At 37.0% G+C, this 22,603-nt stretch overlaps 1 protein-coding gene across 10 annotated transcripts in view; it reads right to left on the reverse strand.

Moving 5' to 3' along the window:
• Positions 1–22,603, reverse strand: part of KLHL32 (kelch like family member 32) — a 122,386-nt gene that overhangs the window by 40,780 nt on the left and 59,003 nt on the right. For 9 of the 10 annotated variants that reach the window (XM_064707262.1, XM_064707252.1, XM_064707254.1 and 6 more), the window contains one exon: positions 21,732–21,830. The exons of the other annotated variant lie outside the window; for it this stretch is intronic. In XM_064707262.1, the coding sequence (XP_064563332.1) occupies positions 21,732–21,830 (99 nt within the window). The remainder of the gene's footprint in view (positions 1–21,731; positions 21,831–22,603) is intronic. 10 annotated transcript variants of the gene reach the window in all.

Raw genomic sequence — 22,603 nt, forward strand, 5'->3', positions numbered from 1 at the left:
GACAAGAAATCTTGTAAATGTCAAATGAGCTGCACGGCTGGCAGATAGAGCAGAGCAACAGGGAAGATGGGAAAGTGCGAAGAGGGGTTTTTTTGGAATGTTTTATGGACTACATCTTGAACGTGTGAATTGGGTGCCTGTCCCGATGACTGTGGAGCTGTTTATGCATATGCAATGGAGAGTGGAGAAAGAATTTTTTAACCTGCTTAGAGGAGTCAGTACTGGAGGAAATGGAATCAAATTCCTGCGGAGGTTCCTGCTTGTTACATAATCTCCCAGTCTGAACGGTTCACCCTCCCCAGCAGAGTTGTACACTAAAGATAAATCTTACTCATTATCTACTTAGACTTCTGCATAAGAGCTTCCCATGGTTTTCTTGGAAGAACAAAGTTCTTTACATTTTCAGAACAAGCATTAACAGCCATCATCCCAAAAGCCACAACTATTCTAGTGTCAGCCCCTCCTCACATTAACACAGAGGAGGTAAGAATAAATCTGCAGAAAGAAAGATAAAAGAATGAATTCTACATGAAAAGTATCTGGTCTGTGAGCTTGCTTGGTGATTTAGTATCTTCAGATCACAGATGGCACCTCACAACCCCACTCCTGTGATGGCCATGTAATGGTGACAACAACACACAGGAGTCTAATCCAAGCAAACAGCACAGTATTTGACAAGCAGCAACCACAGTTTATTGTCTCTGGCTCAGAAAACTATCTTTTCAAAGAACTCACTGATTGAAAAAATCCCAAATGTCAGAAAGAAATTTAGAAGAGCTCAGAGTGTATTTATTGAGCTCTTTTGCGGTCAATGGCTATGTCTAGGGACATAAAAAATAAATAAATAAATAATCAAGCATTGTGAGCTGAGGATCAACAGTCCCACTACAATACGTGCCTGAATAAACCCCACTAAGTGTTGGTTGAGAAGGAGAGGTGGCTTTTAGCAGACTTCAGAGGAGGAAAATACTGGAGATAACATAACAGGATCCTCTATTAGAGAGACTCAGTAATGAGACACACAAATGCAATCCACCTCTGAAAAAACTTTACATTTTCAGGGAAATCTGAAAGACATTGGTAAGCCTTCATTTTAGGTTTGGATATTTTTCATGAGTTCCAAACTCCCCTATCCTCTCAAATCAGAAGCAATCAAAGTTGCTCTTATGAAAGCTGTCTTACAGTTAAAGAGGCCAAATATACTTATGGATGTATAAATAAAATCTCACCAGTTACTTATACTGCATGTAGTAAGTTATTTCAAATGCTTATTTATGTATGCGAGTTGGGGTTTTTTTTTGAGGGTGGCTCTTATGTGTTTACTTATTTTCATTACTAAGTTTCAGATGATTTTTGATGCTTCCTAACATAATGTGGTAGCTGAACTCACAGTCTACTTGTTAATGAATACTGAAAGTGTGTTTTGTTAAAATTGGCCTTGGCCTGGAATCAGTAATGTTCATTTCTGATTTTGTAAGGTTAGAGTTGATCTACAGGTTTGTATTTCACAGACAAAGGGGCAAATATTTCATTAGGTTTTACAAATGAAAATCAGGTTTATACAGTACTATACACTACTGCCTCAGTTATGATCCTAGAAGGCAAAAATGTCACATCGAGATTGTTCAATGTATACCCTAGATCACATAACTTTGCTCTTATAAGTGGTCAAATTTTCAAAAACAGTCTAAAATGAAGTATATAAAATTATGAAAGAAAAACGCACCTTATCTTCTAGCTTTAAAAAAGTCCCACAGGAAGGATCAAAGCAATCACTGTCAGCTCAATCTGATTTGAATAAATTTTTCATGCTAAAACCTTAATTGAATTAAAAACTTTGGTAAATAGTGAAATAGGTTACTTAACAGGAAATTTAGGTGTGTTCATGAGTAAGAGTACTGGCAGTCTCTGCTTTCCACAGATTTTATTATATTGCATTAACTGAGCATCTATAAAATTTTGAAGTAGTGTGTGACTTTCGTGTGGTACTGTATTGCAGTACATGTTCTTGGAAAACAGGCATTACAAACCAGGCTTCTGAAAATTTTTGAAACTTTTAACCCCTTCTTCATAACCTTTTATGTATATGCCACTTTTTTTGAGCTAAAGGACACAAGCAGAACTGTCACTAAGAGCTGAAGGTAGTGATCCTATGTCTTCAAATATGATGCATGTTACACTGCTGAAACACATTCAGGCTAAGAAAACATGTATAAAATTACAGGTACAGCACTTAAAACTAAGTTTAAATAGTTCTGAAATCTCACCGTGAACTCAAACCAATTTAGTAAATTGTCCAAATTATTTACCAGTGTCTACTTCTAAAATAAGAAACTTCCTTAGAGATCCCATGCATTCTACTTAGTCTGCATCTCCCCACTGAAGCAAGGGAATCTATTATTCCTCACTAAGGGTCTTCTGATTCAGTAGTACCAACCTTTAGATGCCAAATCAATTCAACAATGAGCTGACATTTAAAAGCCTCATAAAAGAAAATATCTTCCACAAACAAACATAATCTGAAAGATGACAATATTAAATATTCAAAATAAATGATGTGACAGGGTGAATATTTTGATACAGAGGTGCATTTCAGTATAGAGATATGCTAAAATGTCAAACAGGGAAAAATAGATATAAACATTGTGTTTAAGTTGCTTCCAAAACCATCTTTATTTGTTCCTACTTTAAAGAATAATTGCCTTGCACAAGCCACAGAAAAGGATGTAACAGATTGATAAATTAGAATTAATCATAACCAAGTACACAGCAGACTACAATATACCTCTATTCCTGTGCTCTATGTTATAAATAGCAGAAAAAGCACAAGGAGAACTAAGGGGAAAGAATGCATTTCTTTATGACCTTATTTGAAAGATAAACTCCTTGGGGAAATACAATTTATTCAGATTATCAAGACCCTGCTGTGCAAATCTACAGTCTGGGAGCACACTACGGAGATCAAACAATATTTACTTTATTCTGTTGGGTATAAAAGCTTTTAATGAATGCATAATTAAAACAGCAAAGTATATACAGCTTTAGAATTCCACTGCCAAGCCAAGCCATTAATATCCAAAGCACCGTAACCAGTTGTAACTCCACCTGCTTCCTAGATTACAATACTGTTATAAATCAAGGTGTGAAATGACTAGCCCTGCTGCTGTAGCAGGGAAGAGTTGCATGGTGATGCTATTCCCCCCTTTTCTAAAAGGGGATCAGCCTCTTTAAAGCAAAAAGCCCGAAGCCCAAGTGTGAGGTCTCTGAGAGAGGGACACAGCTATTCAAAATCCTTAAGCAGCACAGGTCTTGACCCTACACCTCCAGGTTCTCTGCCACATTTAATACTATGAACCAGCTGCGCCATTCAGAAAAAATCCTTGACAAAAATCATAGCAAAGATGGCCCTAAATAGATCAGGGATAGTAACAAAATGAAAAATTGTAATGACAAAAAAAGGGATCAACACAATTTTAAGATAAAAGAAAATCAGTTCTGCTGGGTCTAGCTGTTTCTTTGTATATCAAAGGTTTTAGTTTTGCAAAACCTCACACATTTACTTAAGAACTAACAGATCAGGCACACACTCAACAGCACAGCAACAGACACAAACATTTCATAATAATAAACATAAGCACAAAAAGTATATTTTAGACCTTATTTGAAATTTGCCTCTGTTAAACACCAAAGTCATTAAGTTGAGCCATTAAAAGCATTTTGCTGAAGCCTGGTCACAGTGGAACAGCTGGCTCAGAATTTTTCAATGTACTAAACTGATTCCTCTTATTATGAAATAAGTGCAGGCTGCAGATGTGTTTATAGACAAAGTAAAAGATGGCTTTAAGTGACTCATTTTATACAATTAATTTTTCTGATAGATCACTGCTATCTCACCACTTCCTGTAATTCTTGAATTTGTTTTCTCCTTTGAGCATGAAAAGGTAATTTGCATCCTTGCTGCTATTTCAAAGTAGGTCTAGAGCTAAGTAAAAGACCAACAATATCAAAACATTTCAGCCCTATTATTTTTCCTCTACCCTATGAGAATTCATTTCCCTTCTCACTTATTGTTTCTCTATATCTGCCCAGTTTTCAGGTTTAATCCTGCTGGCTGCTGCTAGTGAGAATCCTCTTTGAAGGCACAGAGGAGGCCTGTGAGCTTCACAAGCACAGAGGAAAGACATGACATTCTTAGATTGCTCATGTGATGACACAAATGTGTGGTATTCAAAAAAAAGAAAGTGAAGCATGCCATATGTAAAACTAAAAAAAGAAAACATTTTCTAGAAGTTCAGTTTGATCTACATTATTAAATAGTACAAATATCTTCAATTGCAAATCCAATTAAATATTTTAGGTGACACTGACTATACATAACTTTTATAATCTGCATACACAATTATGTGTATCATGGGGAGAAATAAATTAATGGAATATTAAGACTACACAGTTACATTTTCATACTACCAGTGGAAGAATTACAGGTAAGGTTCTACAGCAGTTTCAATAGCTGCTTTCCCTTGGTTATCAGATGCTGTAATAAGAATTTTTTAAATTATTTTAAGTGTCCCTGGCATAGGAACCCCCTAAATGAAAAGTTTCACATCTTACCAGCTACTCTTGGCAATCTAACTGTAGCAATATATTGTATTTAGCAAATAAAAGTACAGGGATGAAGGAACATGGAGATCTTCTAACCCTTGACCTGGCACTTTTCTATCATTTCAGACAGCAGAAACACAAAGCAAGGATTTGATGAGATTTATCAACATTTACCATTTTTGCCAATTATGGGAGCTTGCCTTTTCTTCAAAAATGTTGTGAGGAATAACATTTCTCATACACATTCATATATCCTTTATTCCAGCAGAAATCCAGCAGAATATAGTCTCTACAGATGATTTATCATTTTACATTTTTGCTAGCTCCTTCGAATTACTACAGTATAAGAGGAAAGTTGAAAACTACTTGCTAATGCATCAACAAGCAGTAATTTTTTATGGTAACTGTTCTCATTTTTGTATTTTTGTTGCTAATATTGACAAATCCAGAAAGTGTTGTACCTTAGAAACCCAAAGCTTAGAGAAGTAGCAGCCAAAATAAATAATTACAAACCAGAAGAAGAAAAACCATAGGACTGTATGATACTATTACTTCCTTTTTTTTGTTTATTTTGGTTAGAGGCTCCTGTTTAAGGCCATGAGAATACAGAAGTGGGAGTCTATTCTTCCACTATGCCACAAACTCATCAAAACGCCTTCAGCATAAATTAAGAAAGGTCCATCTTGTTCCCAACTAGTATTACAAGAAGTCTCAGCTGATTTTGAGACTCCATCTCTTAATTTCATTTAATTCACTCACTTTATATACCTTTGTTTCTGTGCCAAAATGATCTTTTAGATTTAACAGCACAATGTTTCTCTCCCTGATCCCCCCCCTCAGTATTTCCTCCCTTGACACATTTACAGAAAACAAGGATATTCCTCCTCAGCCCTCATTTTACTAGACTAAAAAAGAAAAGGTCTAATCTCCTCATCTACAGTAGGTCTTCCTGATCATCTTAGCTGACCTTTTATACATCTCTCACAGTTTTGATTTCACTTAATTCTTCGGCATGGACAAACTCTTCCCAGTACTCCTGATTTTTCAGCAGTACCTTGTAAAATAGCATAAATACAAAATAATACTTCCTCAGCTTTATAAATTATCTCGTATGAAAGTCCAACAGCCTTTTTCTTGATGCTATGACATTAGTAGGTCTTAGTCACCATATGATTTAATACATGAAAAGTCTTTGTGAACTTGGTCCTCAAGTGAGACTCAGAAACAGTCACTCAGAAACAGCCACTCTGACAGAACTAATGCAATATATTACAAATGGGAATTATTATTCGATTCTACTGAGGATGCTCAGAAACTATTTTCCAATCACTTCTTTAATTGCATTGTGTCTTTGAGTAACAGATCTTGTAATTGTCCCATTCCATACCAGTTACTGGGGGGAAATTATTTCAATGATTTTTAAGACTTGTTTCAAATTGTATCTGGATCAACGGGCTGAGGCCTGCAGTATGAGATTCAACAAGGTCAAGTCCTGCACTTTGGCCACAACAACCCCATGCAGCACTACAGGCTGGGGGCTGCAAAACTGTGCAGTGGAAAAGGACCTGGAGGCGCTGCTCAACAGCAGCTGAACAAGAGCCAGCAGTGCCCAGGTGGCCAAGAAGGTCAGTGGCATCCTGGCAGGCCAGGATGCAATAGTGTATCAGCAATAGTGTGACCAGCAGGGCTGGGGCAATGTCCCTCTGCACTCAGCACTGGTGAGGACACAGCTCGAGTGCTGTGACCAGTTCTGGGCCCCTCACTACAACAAAGATATTGAGGGGCTGGAGAGGGTTCAGAAAGGGGCAACAGAGCTGATGAAGGGTGTAGAGAGTGACTGATAGGAAGAGTGGTTGAGAGAGCTGGGGGTGGTCAGCCTGGAGAAAAGGAGGCTTGGGGGTGACTTCATCACTTTCTACAACTGCCTGAAAGGAGGGTCTAGCCAGGTGGGAGGGGTTGGTCTCTTCTCCCAGTGACAGGAGAAGAAATTTCCTCAAGCTGCAGCAGGAGAGGTTCAGGTTGGATGCCTGGAAGAATTTTTTCATTGAGAGGGTGATTAAGCACTGGAACAGATTGTCCAGGGAAGTGGTGGAAGCACCTTCTCTGGAAGTGTTCAAGACACAACTGGACATGGCACTTAGTGCAATGGTTAACTGACATGGTGGTGTTTGGTTAAAGGTCAGACTCCATCTTGGAGGTATTTTCCAACCTTAATGATTTCATTATTCTATTCTGTGAAAAGTAGGGAAGTAAATCCTCCTTAATATACTGCAAACCAAAGTAAGTCTTAAAACAGTATTAAGTATGAAAACTTTTAGACATAGAAAATAGAAAAAGAAAAATTATTTCTAATTCACAGTACATTAAAGTGCGATTTTTACTCTTAATTCGAATCTCCATTACCAGCATGGAGGACAGATAGAGACAGGAAAAAAATTAAAAATTAACATTCCTGATATATCTGTTAATAGAGGTATTAGTGTACCTGACTGTTTCCCTCTACAATGCCTTTTTAAAAATAGCTTGTTATTTTGCCAACATTTAATAAGTCAAGCTGAAGTTTTCCAGCTTCAAGATGAATCACTTGAAACCTCTTGAAAACATCCCTAAAAGCTCATTATACATTATTAAGAACGAGCCTGACAGGAAAAGACCATTGCTCTTCCATATTAAAAATATTCAGAATGGAAATAGATCATAGGAGTTGCCATCCCTGTGAACAACTTTCACTGACACCCCTCATTAAGCCTCTAGAAAAATAATTTGTATACGCTCAGTAATACCTTATTTGAACTTTTCAGTCCAAAATCCCATCACATTTTTAGAAAAGGGTAGCTATAGTGAGCTGGTCATCTAATAACATCAGAGAATTAAACAAATTGCCTAAAATACGTGGAATAACAGGTTATTTAACACAGATCAATTCAAATCTCAGAAATGTTTGCAAAAGAACCGAAAGCAACAAAACTTCCTTAGAATTTTAAGGCAGTATTTGATATTCCATCTGCTGAAACACTGAACCCATCCAGTGCAGGATAACTCAATAATGAGTATAACTTTGACAGACAAAAGTCCTCAAGGAATCCATTTTGATCCAACACTGTTAACAGTTTAATTGAAGTAGTGAATGATAAGTTTGGTCTGCAGAAGACTGTGCAAGGACAGCATGAGTATTGTCAGGCTATCTGGGAACCAGTAACATAATACAGAAAATATACCAGGCTCTATTTGGAACAACACTGACAAGCCATCAGGAGGCACTAAGAAGCAGTCATAAATAGTAACATCAGTCCTCAGAACAATGCTGTGGCAAAAATAAAAAAGAAAGAAAAGAAAAAAGTTCATGTCATAAAATGCACACCTAGTACTGCACAATAAAAGAAATAAGCCCTCTTTCTGCTTCAATATTACATTTTAAATCTAATCTTCAATTATTGGTCCCAGTTCTGAAGTCCAAACTTTAGGGATACTTAAAACCTACAGGTTGGAAAACCAACCTTGCAAGATTTCAGGTGCTCAAGTTAGTTTTTTAAAGAAAGACTCCTGGAGGATTTGATCTTGAGCAAAGATATTTATAACATGGAGAAAATAAATGAAAGAAAAAATAGCTCTAACTAAATCTTCAGAAAACAGTTTCTGGTGCATGAATGTAGGACCAGAGCTGCCCTGGACAAGGAACTAGAAAGTACAGGACTGTTTGCATTGGCTTCATGGGATTATGTACATTTTGCAGCTCTTCATTTAAAAAAAAAAAAGACTGCAATAAAACTAGTTTTTTTGACAACTGTCTGTACAGGTAAAGAAGGAAATATTTGTGCAATTTGACTGCTGGGGTCATAATGGTTTCTCATTCCTCTCAAAAGCAAGAGACTTGTTGCAGCTGCAGGAAGATATGAGAGTACTCAGCAGTTAAAAGAACCTGACTGTAAGTATGTGAATGATAAAAAGGCAACATTTCCATTTTATTTGGAAAACTGTTATTTGTTCAGGTATCACTGTGCTCCTGCAATATCTGACCTCAGCTCAAAAATCACTAAGAATTTTATTTTTGTTGCTCATAGCACTAAACCAAGGCAAATTCTCATTTTACAGAGGAAAAAAGGAGAAGCAGAAGAATAATTTAAAAAGATTTCACAGGATGCAGAATATACAAAGCAGAGAACCTCAAATGCCTGGAACTCACTCCAGTGCTCTAGTAGCTAGATAATTCCTGTCTTCACCAACTTTAACAGAATTTTAACTTACATATTCAGTTCAATATATTAGCAAAATGTCTACAATCTGTACTGTATAGGCATTATACCCCAGTAAAAAAAAAAAAAAAAACAAACTCTCTCCACCTCTCTTTCCCCAGATTTACGAAGTGAAAAGAAGATCTCTTTCTCCTGCAACTAGGAGCTGTGTTATTAGTAGGTTTACAATGTATTAATCATAACCAATTTCAGGAGATATACAGCATTAAAAGGAATAGTGGTAGGCCATAAATAGACAGAAAAGTAAAAGAATGAGAAAAATCTGGAAGAACCACTGAATTTTTAAAAAAAATCTGGACATGTGAAGATCAAGAGGAGTTTGCTTGTCTTTCACAGAATCACAGCATTAACCAGGCTGAAAAAGACCTTTAAGGTCATCAAGTCCAACCTATGAACTACCACCCTGTCAAGTAGATCAAGGCACTAAGTGCCATATCCAGTCTTTTTTAAACACTTCCAGGGACAGTGGCTCCACCACCTCCCTGGCCAGCCCATTCCAACAGCAAATCTCTCATCTCATGAAGCATTGTTTCGTAATGTCCTACCTAAACTTCCTCTGGCACAATTAGGACTGTGTCCTCTTGTCCTGTTGCTGGTTGCCTGTGAGGAGAGATGGACCCCCAGCAGGCTACAACCTCCTTTCAGGTAGTTGTAGAGTGTGATAAGGTGTCCCCTGAGCCTCCTTTTTTTCCCAGGCTAAGCACATTTTGAGCATTATTGACTAGGGGTTTACCTGTCATTCTTTTAGTCAGAAATTATTTAAAGTCTGACTTTCAAAAGTCAGACTTTCAGAAAGGGTGAAATGAAAAAAATGGGCCTTGACTCAACATCCAGTTTGATTTCCAACATCTGACCTTCCGTAGCACTAAACAAGTCACAAGTCCTCCCAAAAGTAATACATGTGAATGTTCACACTGCTGAAGGTGCCCAGCACCAGCAGTAATGCCTGAGTATTCAAAGATCATGATAACTTTTGCCCATTTGTTTCTAGCAGTTCTTACCAAGAAAAAAAAATAATTCAATCCCTCACTTCCAAATATCAAACAGCTTACAGTCAGAATCTCTTGTTTAGCATAAAGCCTTTTTTTTTTCCACAGAGAAGATAAGAATATTTAATCAATATATTTAACACCACCAAATGACAGAATTCTCACTGACTTCAAGATTTCACCATAAAAGACACCACCTTTATAAGCTGAACAACTCATTGTAGGCCCAGTTTTAAGTGTTCACAAGTTCAGATACATGCCAGGACTTCAATCCTGTAGAGTTTGAAAGGCACCTCTCCAGCATTTCCCTTTAAACATAATAGAATGAAGCAAGGCAATGCTCTGTGGATAACAACCTGGCAGTCCAGGTGGACTGTAAGCTGTCCATAAGCAGCAGTGTGTCCTGGTGGCCAAAAAGGCCAACAGTGTCCTGGGGTACTTTAGGAAGAGCATTGCCAGCAGGTCAAGAGAGGTGATCCTCTCCCTCTACTCTGCCCTGGTGGGGCCACATCTGGAGAGCTGTGTCCAATCCTGGGCTCCTCAGAGAGAGAGAGAGATGTGGAACTCCAGGAGCAGGTCCAGCAAAGGGCTACACAAAGATGTTTAGGGGACTGAAGCATCTCTGGTATGAGGAAAGGCTGAGGGAACTGGGCCTGTTCAGCCTCAAGAAGAGACGATTGAGAGGGGATCTCAACAACATATCTGAAGGAATAGTGCCAAGAGAATGGAGCCAGCTCTTCCTCATGGTGCCAAGCAATAGGATAACAGGCAACAGACACAAACTGATACATAGGAAGTTCCACCTGAATGGGAGGAAAAATTTCTGTATTGTGCAGGTGACTGAGCACTAGAACAGGTTGCTTAGAAAGGTTGTGGAGTCTCCATCACTGGATATATTTGAGAACTGTCTGCCCACAATCCTGTGCCCTGTGCTGCAGGATGACCCAGCTTGAGCAGGAAGCTTGGACCAGACAACCCATCATGTTACCTTCCAACCTGCCCCATGCTGTAACACTCTTTCACAGAACCTTGGAAGGGCATTTAAAAATAAGACATAGCTGAGTTGCTTCAAAAAGAATGTACTTCTGCAGAAAAGTCACTGCTTTCAAAAATTAACTACCGCTTACCAAAGAAGTTTTTAGCCAATGATTGTTCCATGCAATTTTATAAAAGTTGGTCCTTTTCAAATAGGAATTTCAGTAAGAAATGTTGCTAAAACATTCAAATTTCAAAGATTTCAACCACACTTATAAGCAAAACCCTACCAACAGCTTATAAAAGGTTATATATGTCTAATACTGTTTGTTTTCTCCCATCTCAAAATATTCATATATTGATCATTTTTGCTACTTGCTCTGCTCCTTTTCAAGAAAATTTTTAACCAGTTTAACAAGTTCTGGTCCAGGGCTGAATGGTGCAATGTGAGTCCAGAACTTGATTAGGAATACATGGAAGTTAACACTCACAACAGTACCTAGGAAAGCCAAATAATTTTAAGTGTTTGGTTACAGTAAACTTTCAGTAGCAGTCTCAGGGGTCCTGGACATCATCATTGCATACATGTACTTCCTACATACTTCAGTTCCCTATGAAGATGGTAATGCTTCAAATATGAGTAAAAATACTGAGAAGCAGGCAAACCCAAATACAAACACATATAAACACTGATTTGAGGCATGGTGTATGACAGTAGGCCTGTCCCCCTGGTGTTTTTCATATCCACAACATGCCAAGTCAGTTGGATTTCCAATCCTAGTGACCACTGGCAACCGAACATACCTGAGGTTACTACAATACTTTCCCATGATAATCAGGTATGCTGAGATGCCATGGAAACTCAAGGCCCTTTACTTACATAATTAGAATAGACAGTGCTTCCAATTATCAAGGAGAAAACATTCTACAAGGAAGAAAGAATTCTATGTGTTACCAATTCAGTTCCTACTGAAATGTAAATAAAAGTCCTGGTTTAAGATCTAATGCTGCTTATACAGCTAGACACACTTGTGACAGAAATCACAAATTCCATAAAACTGTTTAAACAGATGGGAAATTTAGCAAAAATTTCCTCCAAATTAATAAACAGATGTTTTGAATATATTACACAAGAAAACAGGTGAATGAAGTTACAGGCATTTCTCATGTTTTTAATGTTTGAAATAACAAACACTCACAGGATGTTATTGATGGTTAATAAAGTTGATGCCACTAATCTTTAGGCATGGATCTTTAATTTCTAGAATTAGTGAGAAGATTGAGGACAATTTATAACTTTTAAAGCCCTGATAATACTAGCTGAAGATTCAGTAAGTCATTACAGCATGTATACATTTATATTCATTTTGGTTTTAAGGCCTTTTCAATACCTTGGACCAGAAGGGTCTCTTTATTCTAAATTGAGTTAGTCTACATCACTAATCAAAAGCAAAATACAAATTCTACTCATGCAGTTGTGCAAACAAAATACCATAAATAATGGAATGTGCTAAAATGCTGCTTCATTTACTGCTGCTACAAGATCTACTGGAAAACATCAACAGCCTTATATGGAACTTGTCTCTTTCTTTGTGATCCCCTATAAACACAAATGGTTTAACAGTATTAAACAGTAATTAAAAAGAGATGATAATCTGGAACACTTCCATTTCTAAAGCTACTTATACATAACATGGGCTTAGGTAATTTTCCTTACAAATCTTTCTTCTTAACTAGCACAATTAGTTGAGTATGTTGTAAGCAGTTCAGGTAGATGGATCACACAGTAACAATTAAGCCATCAGAAAAACATAAAAAATGGTGGGTCAAGGTATCAACTGCTAAATACATAGGTTTGTATCAAGTCCAGATTTCTTATGCCTTCAATGAGAGATAGTCTACAAAAAATGCAAATACTGCATAATTGGAGAATGTATTAACTTGGATCTTCATTACTTCAGTCCTTCTTCACCATTAAATAAACCTAACTTTTGAAAGTCTCTTCTATTAAACTGACTGAAAAATTAAATTTATGGGGTATTTCTGACATCTTTTAAAGACAGAGCAGACTGAATCATTCACTATTTTCCTTAGCATAATGTTTTAAGTGCTAAGTTGCCTCCTAAAATTCCATCAAATAATACATTTTCTCATTCATTTTCTTAAGAAAAGTTTTGCTGTTTCATTTAGAATTTGAAAGTGACTCCCATGAAAATAATAACAGTGTATCTAAAAATAGAGTAAAGAAGAGGTAAAAGATATTTACTTCACAATGAAGAATGAAAAATATCAGTTCTATTTTGGATAAGCTAGTATAGAGGAAAGAAAGGATGAACAATTAGCTCTCTACCACAGCGATACTTCTGAGATAAAATCAGATTGTAACTCACTTCAAGCCCAATGTTCTCTTCAGGTTCATAGGTTACAAATGATTTATAGTCACCATTTCGTACTTAGCATTCTGGCTTTTCCCATATTGTAAATACTTTATAATCAAAGGATTTTCTTGTTTCAGAAATACCTTTGCTAAAATGGCTTAATACAACTCAAATTGCTTTAGATGAAAACAAATGTAAGGAAAATTTTTCTCTGTTTCTTTCCAGGAGGTAAAAAACCCCTCTCTATGTCTGGTGCCTATATTCCTCTTCTTTCACATTAGAGCTGTAAGTCTCCTCTTTCAGGTCACGTCTTCCACATAAAAGTGCTAAACTAATGCCGCTTAATGACAAATTAATGTCCATGAATAAAAAATACACCTCTAATAGCATAGAGTAATTTGCCATTACAATATCATCATTGGACATGCCCCTGGTTTAATACGATGTATTTAATTCATAACTTAATGAGTGATATATAAAAAGAGAGAGATGAACCCTGCAATTACATTTATGTGAGTCTGTCACCTTATTTGTAAAACCTTAGAGTCATTTACATTCAAATTAGAACAAATGAGTGATTTCACAAAGTGCAGTGATAAATGACCATTGCTGCACAAGACAGAACTGTATTTCCTTTGAAAACATTAACAGTTTCCTATTATTTGTTAAAAATTACAATGCATATTGCCCAGTGTTGTGTGAATAATGACTTTTTTACTGATTAGGTCAGAAGACTAATATGGAGTAAAAATAAATAATTTTTCATTTCATTTTTTCTGATTTTAGCTTGAATTTCTCTGCTGAAACTGTTATGGACTCACACTGCCACCTGCTGCCCAGGCCCAGGTAGGAAAGCCCTGACTGCCTCATTTCAAGTCCAGTTCAGCCATTCTGGGTGTCATTTCTTGCAATAAACGAAATTTTCCTCCAGACCTCTAAGAATGTTGCTGAGAATACAAGCAGATAAAGATAGCTGTACTACCCAGTTACAAATATTTCTATTTTGGAAGTGCATCCAAACTGCCTCAACTTGTAAGGAGAATTTAAAGTGAACTACACTGGGGACAGGGAGGGACAGGGAGAACATAAAATATTAGTATCGATCAGATGGCAATAAAACTAAAGAACAATTTTGTACACTAAGCATTCTGGCATTCATCAGCCACTGTTTACAGCTTTATAAAAATACTGGAAAGATTCCAGAAGCAGAAATCTTTCAGGGAATGATGGACAAAAAGGTCATCTAAAGAGTCTACACTGGCTAAAATGACAACATGAGAAGGGCAGGGAGGGAAATTGTGAAGCCATACAGTTTCCCTGTTCCTATTTAAAACACACACCAAAGCTGCTTGCCCCTCCTGACAGAACCTGCAAAGAGATGGCAGATCCAGCACTAACTGTCTCCCCCCAGTTTGTGACCTCTCCTGTAACTTTGCTGCACAGGACTGGCAATGTGTATCCACACAACTACCTAGACAGCTTGGGAGCTCTGATCTTGCCAGCAATAGTTAACCTAGATGCTGCAGCATCATTTTTTTACACATCCATCATCAGTTTCAATACACACTGCAGATAAATAGCAGCAAGTGGATTATAGTAAGAATGGGATTCAAAGTGACTGGGTATTGTCACTTTGGTATATTTTCAACTTCCTCACTGATACCAATTGAAAAATGAAAAAAAGAAAACCACCATCATTTTTTTCCTGAGTCTCATTTTAAGTTGGAATCCTCACTAGTGGAACCACATTTCATATATATGGATTATTATCTCTGAAATGTATCAGTGTATTAAAGAGATAACAGAAAAAAAATCCCCAAGTTATTTTTGAGTTTTGTTCAAGAACTGCTCTAATGACTATCAATAGCTCAATGACAACAGCTGACAAAACTTGCTCCTTCAAAAAATAGCAGGCTAGCACAGCAACAACTGGTTGTGTAACACTTAAAAACAGCGAAATGTAAGACATTATTTTTGTCTACTTTGTATTCTTAGCATAGGAAGGTTACTTCACCACAGGATAAAGTTGGTAGACTTAAGCTTGCTGGTGGTGACTAATTCTGGGGTTTGAGGGGAGTGTGCAGAGTGTGCATGCATGCACTTAGATTAAAAACTCAGTATTAGTTAAAAAAAGCAAGGCTTGGTTGCTAGATGACCTTTAGATTTTCTTTCCAGCAGTTTAATTTGCTCTATATGAAAAACCCAGGAGCTAAAATCCCAACTGATCTGGGGCTTCTAGCAATACAAAGGTGATGCTCTCAATCTCTGGTGTAGGAATTAATTCATCTCTGAAGGAGTTTATCTTAGTGAAAGTTGGGATTGTCACTGGCACCATTCCAAATGGAGAAGTTTGGTTTAAGAAAAATAAATAGCTTTGAAGCTCTGGCTTACCCACGTATATAAACCATGCACACTCCTTTTAATCTGCACACAAATTCATTTGTAGCTTCTTCCATTTAAAAACAGTAACATATTTCAATCTACAACACATTCAGATAGTTTAAAATTAGAAGAAAATATTTAGATCATTAGGAATTTGTACACCAGGAAAAAAATTTGTTTTTTAAACCTAAATTGACCATTAGAGTAGAACATTAAAAATCAAATGCCCCTACCCAAGAAAATTTGCCTGCTTCAATTATTACCATGAATTATTCCAGAAGGATTTGTCAGTTGATTAACCTTATTTTGTATCCCAAGTCTGATCCTCCTCATTGTCTGCTTTTGTACACAAGAATCCAGAGCAGGACAGTACAGAGGCAGTTCCAAGAAAATTCCAGTTGACTGCTCTTGTACAATTCTGTGCCCAGGCTTATTTTAGTCACTCACCTAACATGTTCTTTCCTTTTTATCTTAAATTAGCTGTCTTCAAAGATGGCATGACTGACATCAGTAGCAAGCAAGCAGAGTTCCATTTAAAGTAATGAAGCTTCAAAAAAGTAATCTGGTACATTTACCATTTAGCAGGGAACCTAATGCACTTAAAACTAATAGGAAAGTTGGCATCAAAGCTTCAAGTTCACCTGACACAAAAAACATTTAGGATACCAAGAAGAATTTTTACAATTCAGAATAACTTCAGTGGCAATCAGGATCATCACTGTTCATGTCTACTATACCTGCTCCTCCAAGGAACTATGAGAATAAGAAATAATTTCCAGAATTAAGGAACTATGGGAATAATAAATAATTTCCAGAATAAAGTGCAAGGACAGTCGCTTCAAATAAGTCTGTACTGAAACTATGCCACTGTCCAACCAATATACATAACATAAATTATATCCCTGACTCTGTCCAGTGTGTAAACTTAATTTGTTCTTCACAAAAGGTGCCTAATTTGTCAACAGAAAATTAAAGGGATAAATGCAATCTAACAGTAATGCCACATTCTGCCTCTCAGAAATGAGTCTAAGCTTTGCTTTGGATTGCTCTGCAACTTCTAAACTCCTCACTCACAAGTATCATACCATGACTGTAATTCAGGATGTACCTAGAACTCCACTGAAAAAAAATATTATACTTCAGAATATACATAAAAATCACTTAGCTTTGAGAGTTCAATTATGGGCAGTCCAATATCCCAGATCCCTGAATGCCAGTGGAAATCAACCTCTGCTTTAAAAACCAATTACTACCCACACAATACTGAGCTGTTGTTGATCAGCAGACGGAAATTCCATTAAAAACTTACACTCTCGACAGCATTCCCTCCTTATCAAGACTCTTTGATTGTTGAAATAATTTGCAGTTTGTGGCTCTCTGGTACTGAATACACAAACAGTTGAGGAAAAAGACAAAAATTTCTCAGATCTACAAGCAGTTATGTAACTCAGACATACTCATGAAACAAACATTTTTATGTTCTGAATAAATGTTTAACACATTTATTCTCTTGCATAAGAATAAAGTTGTCACATATCCTTCAGAAAAACATTCACAAGCTTTAAAGTGCAAAATAGGTCATCACAAACACATTACCTAATACCATGTTCTCTACAGTTCCATTTAAAAAGCCCCTTTTCAGATGGCCACCACATTTAATGCCTTTGATTCGTTATATCTTGCTTTTTCCTAAATCATGTGACAAACATGGTCCATTTTTAAAAGGCAAAGGAGATATTCAGATAACCCATTCCTGTTTTATTTCCAAGTTTTTCTACTGGCTGCGGCTCTCTGCATTAGTGCCCTTTGAAATACCTCAGCCAAAACTGACAATCAAACTGAGCTGGAGGAAGAACCTGGAAAACAAGAACCTAAGAGAACTGGATGTGCAGGCTACAAGCAAATGCTGTGTGGGTGATCACAGACCTTAGTGCCACTGAAGGAACACCAAGTTCAAGCCTTTCGCTCTCCCACACCTCTGCAGCAGTTAAGGAAAATGCATTGCCTTACCGTTTGTTCAGCCTGAGACAGATGTGTGCTCTTACAAGCCTTGTTTCAATGTTTAATGTACCTGAGAATTATGCAGATGACATGAGAGATTCATGAATATGTATGTATCTCAAATAAAATACATCAGCATGCTTCAAAAGAGTCTCCTTCTACAAATGAAGCTAGAAACAAAACCCCCAAACAGCAGAGGTTGTGGAATAATCATAATTCAAGATATGAAAATGCTGATATGGGGGGAGACGTTTGCACTACACAAAGCTGGAATTAAGACCAAAAGTAGGGAATACTTGGGCATTTCTCTTCTTTGCAAATAAAGAAAATATTTTTTACCACAATAATATTTTACCATAAAAATATTATTTACCATAAAAGCATAGTTTTAAAATGAAAACTAGTAAATGATCAAATCTAAAATGAGCATGAGTTTTCAAATGAAAATATTGAATCAACATTAGATGCTACAGAACATTTGATAACGAGAAGTTTATAGATGATAAAATGCATTTAATAAACTAGTAGTGTTGGCAGAAACCTCCACTGCATTGCCTAATTGAGGGTAGGGAGAAAATGTTCCTCTCACTTTTCCTGTCTTTCCTTTGATTGAGAACTCTTTAAAAAAAATGCCATAAATGCAATTTAAACAATTTGTTAAAGAATTCTTTTTTTAAATTCATCAAAACATTAAAGTCCTCTAAGCTCTTTAGTCTATAAAAAAGAGGATCTGTCATAGTCAAAATAATGTTTTGTTTATTCTGATACAACCAAGAGGAAATTCCTTAAAGACCAGTCAGTATAAAAGTCAGCATTGGCTGGAAATTATTCTGTCCTCAGTGAACTAGAAATAATTCTTGACAATCAGACACTTCAGCAATCACCTTAGATGAATCAGATCTTTACAGTATTCTTTGGAACCTCATAGACTACCAATGTGCCTTGAAACAGATACATGAACAGGCAATGCCAATTGCATTTGTAGCCAAAAAACTCCATCCTTATTGAAATGCATGGCATTATTACAGGCCCCAGATAAAAGTATCAAAAAGAGATGAAAGTGTTCAAGACAGTTCCAATGAACTGTCAGGCTGGAAGATCTAGAGAAGAGCTGGAACAAGTGCTAACAATAAGAGCAGCACTCATACAGGAAAAGCTTGGTCTAATCAAAACAGTTAAAGGCAATCCTAGCAAGTTAAAACTCTGTGTCATCATTACACAACAATAAATGACAGCTAGATCCCACACACTGTATTTCCTGAATGCAGGCTAAACTAAGCTAAGCTAAGTTCATGATAGCTGAACAATCCAAAACAGCATGAAAGAAATTCAGTAGCACTGTAAATGAAGAACTCTGGCACACTTGTTCATCAGAGAGAAGGGAAAGGGCAAGCACTATTCCCTTTACAGCATCTGTATCACAGCACACGGGGTGACAAGGCATCCCAGTTACCAAATGCAGAGAGGATAAGTGGTTTTAAGGAAGCCCTCTTTATCTACTTGGATTTCATTTGCAGATAGTACTAAAATAAAGCAAGAGCTATTTTTTAAAGTCACACAGTAATATGTAGAACATAAACAGATCTTTGATTTAATTAGTTTGGACCTGAAAGATGTCACAGTTTTAAGGTACGTGCAGTACCTTGTTGACCTCTGCTAAAAAGACTTGCAGCAACCACTCAAGGCTGATTACTTGCATGGACTGCAACCATACAAACAAACAAGACAGGTAAATTCTTACTGTGATCTATGCAGACTGCAGATTTGTCTACATGTATGCCTTGCTGAGGTGAACTTGGTAAAAAAATACTGTAAAAAGAGTAAAATACAGCCTAAATCCCAATGTGGTATAAGCTACAGCCACCTCACACATGTGGCATGCAGATTCCAAACCTTTATGATGAGATCCTGATTCAAAAATAGGTTACAGAACTAGCACTGCTCTTTGTCTTCCACCACATACTCTCCTCTTTTTTCCCCTTCGTCCACTACCTTATTCCTTATCTCAACTACTGTAAATCTGGACACTGGGTCCCACTTCCTCTTTATTTTGAGTGCAGTGTAGCTCCAGTTATCCCACCCTGGCACACTATTCAAGGCACAACAGTGCTTTTTCACATCTTTCACACATCCCACAGCAACTGCAGACCACAACGTTATGGTTTCCATGACTCATGAAAGACACAGTAATCTTGTAGAAATTGTAGAAATGGAAAAAGCATGCAAATAAACATATGCATGAGCCAAATGCATCAAAAGACATGAAATTAACAGGAAAAGCACTAGCAGGAGAGGAATTAAAGTGCCTCTGATTATTTTCCAAGTTATTTTGTGGTTGCACTTCATCTTAAAGGGCTTTTCCAACCTAAAGGTTTCTCTGACTGTCATGTCCAGAAAATTTTTAGTGCTCTGTTAATCACAGAGTCATTTGGAAGAAATATTCACTACCTCCAAAGTGTTGGGTTTTTTATGGGGCTAGTGTGATTTTGGGGTTGATTCATTTTTTAAATTCATTAGCAATTTATTTCTAAATAATTGACTATAGTTTGCACATTAAGGCCAAGATTCAAAGCACTTCTAACTCTGTAGTTTCCTGTCTTTCCCCTGCAATGGCATTTGGATTAAAAGTATTAAGATGATACTAAGAGAAGAGCTACAAATACCAGAGGCTACTCAACATAGGTAATAAAAAGAAGTTTTAGTTTAGCCTAAACAGGAAAAGTTAGCACAAGGGTTTATGTTGAGTATACACCTACATCCTCTCACATCGCTACCTGATGAGCACAACAAACCAACTTTTTCCTACTCTTTAATATTTTCTGTAGCTTCTCTGCTGTAATAGTCTCTTTAGTTCAATTTCTGACAAAGTAAGAGCTACATAAGCATCAAAGACATACACTGACTGGTGTGTTTGAGGACCATTAAATACATTGTGTATGACTACATGTGTTAGATTTATATCTTTCTCATGCCTGCCTGACAGTCAGTAGGTCAAATAGTCTTGTGGCTTATTTGGTATTGCACAGTTCTTATTTCTCAAACCAATCATCTTTCCCATGACAACCCATGTCTGTTTTCTCAGAAAAATTAAATCTCTTCCTGCATTCCTAAAACAAAACCAAAAACAATTGCAGCCCTCTGTCAGCACCTTTAACTTTCTAATCAATTAAATAAAAAATTAAATCAATTAATATAAAGCACAAAATAATACCAACTTATTATCTGAATATACATTTTGAAGTGTTTCCTAAGGTTAACACTCAAAGAACAGATTCTTTCCCTGTAAGACACAAAGCCTTCAAGTACATCCTGAAGTTCTTAGCAGGAGATGCTGCATGCCCCTGGTGCTCAGGAGCTCAGCGTGCTGCCAAGCACACTCCCACTGCTCAAAGGCAGCTACACTGTGGGAAGGCAAGTGCACACTGAGAGCACTGTGCTGATGTGCATCTCCATGCCCAAGTGGTGCCCAGGTGCAGTTAACACATCCCATTTCAGAAACAGTGATGAAAAGTTACTGACAGGAGCAAACAGCTCTGTAGAACTGCTATTGCCATTTTATTTTTAGAAGGCTTTTCACAGATACCCGTCAAAGCCATGTTCTTGCTACCATCATACCATCATTCTTGCTGCCATTTCCTATACAAGCCAAGCTCAAAAAAAAATCTTTACCACAACTCAATTTTTTTGTTTGATAAAGGAATTGGCATTACAGGCATAAGGCTCGTTGAGAATAAGGTGCCATTAAAACATTAAAACAAGCCCTATTCCTTCAGTGAGAGGCTGTAGTGCCCTGGAATAAATGTCAATATTCTGTTGTGAATTACACATCTGAATTTGTCACAATACTCATGATCCTAATAGGGAAATATCTTCACATTTGGTACACTGAAGAAGAAGGTGGCAAATTCCCTGGTAAAAAGGGGAATCGTGTGACCATTCTTGCTTTCAGGAATTAAATGGACAAAATGGATGGAGGGATAAAGCATCAACCATAAACTGATACCCAAATTACACCCAAAATGCAGATCTACTGAAATCCAGTTTTTGCCATTTAGATTACATCAGGTATTGTACTAATGGTCTCCTATTGAAATTAGGCTTGAAACAAAAGTGTACCAACAGAAACAGCTGATCAGGCCAAAAAGCCTCACCTCAATGAGATAGTGAGAACATAAACTGAGAAGCTCCAGCAGCTGCAAATGACTCCCAGCTGCTAGGACGTCCTGTATCACCCCTGGTTCCAAGAGGATCTGTAAAGAAGAAAATGGAAGGTTTGTCATCTGGAAGATGTACTTAGAGTACTTGCAGAGTATATTAAAGGCCTTTGTTATTTCAGATATTTAAGTCAACATGAAGAACAGAATACAATAAAGCATATAGGGAAGTCTTTACAGAATAGGGACAGATTTTTCTTATGTTCATCTGAATTTCTCAAATGATTTTTAAACTTTTTTTATTTTCTTTTTCCTGTGAGAGTCCTGAAGTCACAATATCCCTTAAATCCTTTGAAACTAAATGTGTGCTGTTTAAGAAGGAGACTTTTCAAAATAACAGAAGCTCATTTTGTTATCTGTATACTTAGATCCTTCCACATATACTGATGAATCAGGCCAACAGAATTGACTCACAAGTCTCCACTAATAATATTATTCATGCATGTAAAACAAATATAGACTAGGAACACCCTGCCTATTCTGCATGGTGCCACTTTATAATTTTCCTAACCACTGTCTTCATTTGAGAGAGCAGGGCTCTGAAAGCACAATGAGCATGTTGCTGGGGAAGTGCCAGAGAGGGCATGGAAACCAAGACTGATTATTCAGCTACTTGCTCACATGAAACTCCTACTCATTTCAATTAAAATCGTGTATAGGCAGCAGTAAGGATAATTGGGCCACAGCTTATAGACTGCTGTCTTGGGGTCAGCTTGTTAGAGCATCCCTTTTGGGACACAAAAATGTCTTTGGGAATATGGACACTGGTCAGCTTCTTATTAGCAATCAGATGAAAAACTATCTATATT

The sequence above is a fragment of the Zonotrichia leucophrys genome, chromosome 3, assembly GCF_028769735.1.
Source record: "Zonotrichia leucophrys gambelii isolate GWCS_2022_RI chromosome 3, RI_Zleu_2.0, whole genome shotgun sequence".
NCBI lineage: Eukaryota > Metazoa > Chordata > Aves > Passeriformes > Passerellidae > Zonotrichia > Zonotrichia leucophrys.